Source organism: Etheostoma spectabile, chromosome 15, assembly GCF_008692095.1.
Source record: "Etheostoma spectabile isolate EspeVRDwgs_2016 chromosome 15, UIUC_Espe_1.0, whole genome shotgun sequence".
Lineage (NCBI taxonomy): Eukaryota > Metazoa > Chordata > Actinopteri > Perciformes > Percidae > Etheostoma > Etheostoma spectabile.
This window is the reverse complement of record NC_045747.1, coordinates 17,170,450-17,175,238: the sequence shown is the minus strand read 5'-3', so window position 1 is coordinate 17,175,238 and position 4,789 is coordinate 17,170,450. Positions and strand designations below refer to the sequence as shown.

The 4,789-nt window shown below is 41.3% G+C and overlaps 1 protein-coding gene across 11 annotated transcripts in view; it reads left to right on the top strand.

Annotated features, from left to right (window-relative positions):
- The first annotated feature begins 1,713 nt into the window (after positions 1-1,713).
- Positions 1,714-4,789, top strand: part of mybpc2a (myosin binding protein Ca) — a 68,353-nt gene continuing 65,277 nt past the window's right edge. For all 11 annotated transcript variants that reach the window (XM_032537638.1, XM_032537629.1, XM_032537637.1 and 8 more), the window contains exon 1: positions 1,714-1,838. In XM_032537638.1, the coding sequence (XP_032393529.1) occupies positions 1,817-1,838 (22 nt within the window). In that variant the 5' untranslated portion in view covers positions 1,714-1,816. The remainder of the gene's footprint in view (positions 1,839-4,789) is intronic.

The following is a 4,789-nucleotide window of genomic DNA, read 5'->3' as shown; positions in this document are numbered from 1 at the left end:
GACACCTAAAGTTAGTCTCCTGTATCCGCTTTAAAGCCACAAAAATGCTGGATTTCAACATTTCCAAAGAGTCACAATATACATCACCACAGATGAGCTGTGATTACATCAAAATTACTTATTAAAGATAATTCAGTGTAATGTAAAGTTAGAATATACATAAGGTCTAACAGACTCAAGGACGTTTTATGTCCTGCTTAAAAAAAAACTCCATAATTATTCTTGAGGGTATTTTGTTCTCCTTGAACATCTGAATCTCAAGTTTCACTTGCCTTAAATAGCCAATCTCTCTTTCTGACTTTACTTCTCTCTGCCAAATTAAAGTCTCAAAGAATGTTTATTGTTGTCGCCAAGGTTATGGCAGCCCGGGCAACTTGTGCCGCAAGAAAACGAGCGCAGAATTAAAAAATAGGGACGGGCGTGTGCAGACGAATAAATGGAAAGTAAAAAGCTGCTTAAATGCATGATTTAACACTGATGTTTATATTAACCATTTTGGGTCGGCCTTGTCATTTGGACTCAAAGGAAGGAGGATAAAGGCCGTAGTCGTCCATCTATTACTTGAATGTACGATGCTAATTAAACTGTTTATTTATTCGACAACACATATGAAATATATGGCAAATAAGCATACGCGTGTGTGTCTATAGTCATGTCTGTGGGTTAGGGATTTTGTATTGTACCTCTCCAGGAATTTATAAGGTCAGCGACCTCCTTCTACTGTCTTTGACGGTGTTCCTCACATTGCTGCAGAGGGCTTTGGGTCCCATATAAAATACTCCCTGTTGACAGCTAGAACAAATGGGATTGTCAGAGCCTAATGGAACGCAAGGCTGCTGCTGCTGCTGCTGCTTGGCTCTCGTTTTTATTTCAGAGTTCTTTTTCTCATCATCTTCAAAAAAGGACTGTACAAAGTTGTTGGGGTTGGAATTTTTACCCTCCTCAGTGTTATCGATAGTTGGGTTGGACATGAAAAAAGACACAATTTCCACCAGTTTCTCTACTCAACCCTGATTTCAAGCTTCATATTGTAATACATTATATATTTCAATATTTATTTTTAGCCCTAATGCAGAAACATGATTGTTTTCCTCTGCATCTGATCCATGATGCACAAACATGTGAATGCATCTATTCAACCCTTGAGCCCTAGAATAGGATTAATAAAAGACCCTCCTCTGCTCTCCCAAAAGAAATCAGATTACCGTCCCTTCAGCAACAACAAAAATACTCACAGTAACTCTGAGGCCACTTTCCTTTCTAACAATGCCTGTGCAGTCCACTAAAGAGATTTAACATGTCAGTTTTTTTTTTTCTGCCTGAGTGAAACGCTAAACATATCAGAGCACCTTCAGCCGCTGCTGCATCACTCCATCAAATTGTCAGTCAGGGGTGATTAACATCAGTCAGTTTGTTAATGTTCCGACTCCGGGGCCAAATGAGTTAATCAGTTGGCAGGTTTCCTTGAGGGCTGGAATTTTTTTTTTTTATGGCTCTGGTCCGCTTTTACCCCTCATGGTGTATTACTTCTGCTCCTCAAAACTCTGCAGCTCCTGCAAAGGTTTCAAGTGACAGTCATTCTGTCACTCTCTTCCTTCCTTGTTCCACTTGTTGGAGGTGAGGATGAAGTCACTGACAGTGATAGTGTGTATGGGTTGGGGGGTGGGGGGTGGGGGTGGCGGGGGTGCGCGCTGAGGGAGGGTTAAGGGGGGTGTTGCAGTGATAAAAAGGGATGAAGGAGGAAATGCAGGCAGATCCACAGACAAGGAGGGAGGAAGACGCTATCAGAGGAATCTCTTTATAAACAGACAAAGACATGCCTGAGCCCCAGAAGCCAGGTAAGATGGTCCAACCTGTAGGATTATAGCCGAAAACCCACTGAGAAAAAAGCTAAAGTGGAAACTGAAGATGCTGTGAAACGTTCAGATGAGTCAAAAAGAAAACAACAAAGCAATTAGAAACCATCATTTTAACATATTTTTGATAAGAAATGCTTGGAATGTACACAAATGAGAATGCATCATGATGCTTTAAACAAGTTTTTATAAGATCATTAGTAATTATTTAGTCTGTAGTTCACTTGTAATACGGACCTTTTACTACCTCTACTATAGTCAAGCTATATGTCTTATATAAAATTCATTACTTGGCATGTGAATCAAAGCTGTCCAGCACGAGCGTTACTCTGTGGTATGAGTTTTAGCGTTCAGTAGTCAGTGACAAGCTCATGTCTTTGTAAACTCACCTTCAGAGTATCTGTGTGGCTCAAGTTGTCTTTTAGGGGGTCAAACTCTAAAGCTGTCTTTCCCGTAATGAAGACATTAATGCAAAAGGATGACAGCAGCGTGTGAACAAAGGAATATTTGACCAATCTTTCTAATGTTAAGAGATTAAAAAGATGATGTGAGTGGTTTTAGTATTTATTTATTTGTATCATTTAATTAAACGTTCACCAAAAAGTAGGGATTGCTCAAAAAGGGAGCCACTAATGGTAACGATTATTATCTTTCAGCCTCATATAGGGACAATTGTGTTGTGTGTGTGGGGGGGGGGGGGGGGGGGGGGGGGGGGGGGGGGATCCTCTCAGGTCTTCATGGTTCATTGAGATGAGGAAAGCAGGAATGGTAAAGGGGCAAAAGTCGGCATGCCTACTGTAATGTCTGTTGTAAGGTTAGGGTTTCAACTGAAGAAATGAATTAGCTGGATGTAATTAACCTAGTTATTATTTGTGTTTATATATTGTACAAAGGCCTGAACATGTTTGAAGAACCCAATGCTGCAAAATCTACCCCAATGACCCAACAGTTGCAAAATGTGTTGTGCGGAAAAAGCCATATTGCTGATTTATGCATGTAGTTTTTAGTTTCCTGTTAACCTAAAGTGATAAAAAACAGTTCAATTGAATGAAGTTGGAGAATAACAATTTGATAAAGTGAAAAACTGGGGTATACAAGTTAGTAAACGCCTTTTTTCGTCACTGATACGCCCTGTCATTGCACTGTAAACCACACATGTGAGATTCCAGCAGCATAGCATAATAACCTAACCAGATAATGTATGTGCCATTAATACAACACCGTAATATGTGGCATTAAACTGTACAGGCTGTAGTGTATGTCGTAACTGGTGCGTCAGTCTGAAATATGCTCTGTTGCCTTTGTCAATGCTGACCTCACAGCACTGTAAATCAGCTGTTCACTTGAAACCCGAGAAACAAATGCATGCACGAGGAGAGGTGGGAACGAAGGCAGAGGGGAGAGGAGAACGGAGGGGAGGAGGAGGTAACAGATAAAAGACGATCAGCGTGATTTGTTAGAGGGACCTCTGCCAAGTCAGGTGTAACTACCTTGCGTCGTATCTCTGCACCTCAGACACCTAATCTATCTGACCCCGATTGCCTCCCTCATTCTGTTACGCTGTCTCCTCCGCTGGCATCCATCTCCCCTTGCCAATCTGCAGGAAGTTTACCGTATCACTGTTATTGTGTGGAAAAAGCCAGATTTTTCTTCTTCTTGTGGTTTTTAGTTGAGGTGTCACATTCTCTGTCATGGGCTGAAAGAAATGCAGTGATCTTTTTCTGCTTAAGGCGCAATTTCAAACTCCACCGGATACAATCAAAAGTATATTTTTTCCTTAAACCTTTATGTTGGAGACACATGTTCATTTGATAGACCTGCAAATCTTTTCCCTGGCATCATGACAGTTATTGCAAGAAGAACGTGTTATTGAGAGAAGAAGGCTACGGTTGAGTTCAGGACAAGAAGAATGGGTTGGGTTTAGTAAAAGAAGACTGGGTTGGCTTTAGTAAAAGAAAAATGGGGTCGGCTTTAGTAAAAGAAGAGCGGGTTGGCTTTTGTAAAAGAAAAATGGGGTTGGCTTTAGTAAAAGAAGAGCGGGTTGGCTTTAGTAAAAGAAAAATGGGGTTGGCTTTAGTAAAGAAGAGCGGTTGCTTTAGTAAAGAAAAATGGGTTGGCTTTAGTAAAAGAGACAGGTTGGCTTTAGTAAAGAAGACTGGTTGGCTTAGAAAAGAAGACTGGGTTGGCTTTAGTAAAAGAAGACTGGGTTGGCTTTAGTAAAAGAAGACTGGGTTGGCTTTAGTAAAAGAAGACTGGGTTGGCTTTAGTAAAAGAAGAGCGGGTTGGCTTTAGTAAAAGAAAAATGGGGTTGGCTTTAGTAAAAGAAGACAGGGTTGGGTTTAATAAAAGAAGACTGGGTTGGCTTTAATAAAAGAAGACTGGGTTGGCTTTAGTAAAAGAAGACGAGGTTGGCTTTAGTAAAAGAAGAATGGGGCACGATCCCCAGTCTCCTGGGTGTTTTACCCATTCCAACAAACCTCCCTATCATACTACTCGCTACGGCCTAAATTCACACGCAATCGCAAGATAATGTAACTCAATGGAGGCCAAACAGCGTTGATATTGACGCTAAAAAGCCAATATGCGTCTTGATAACATGCCAATGGCATGCGAATTGGAGTGTCATGCATGCGCCATTTCATGAGATCAGACTGCCCCGCCAGAGCACTTTATACCCTTTGCCTTTTTATTTTCCATCATGCAGTAATTCCATCCCTACATTTCATTATATCTTACCAATGTGTCGCCAATCCAGCATCCTGACATCACACATATCATATTTCCAACAGCACATTAGTACCTTCTCTCAGGCTTCTCTTCTTCTTGTGTTTCCACCCATCCCAAATCGCTGGCCCTTTCTTGAACTTCATCACACTTTGGAGCCCCTCTGCCCCTGTCTATCAGCTGGTTAAAGTCTCATGTGACTCCCCCCC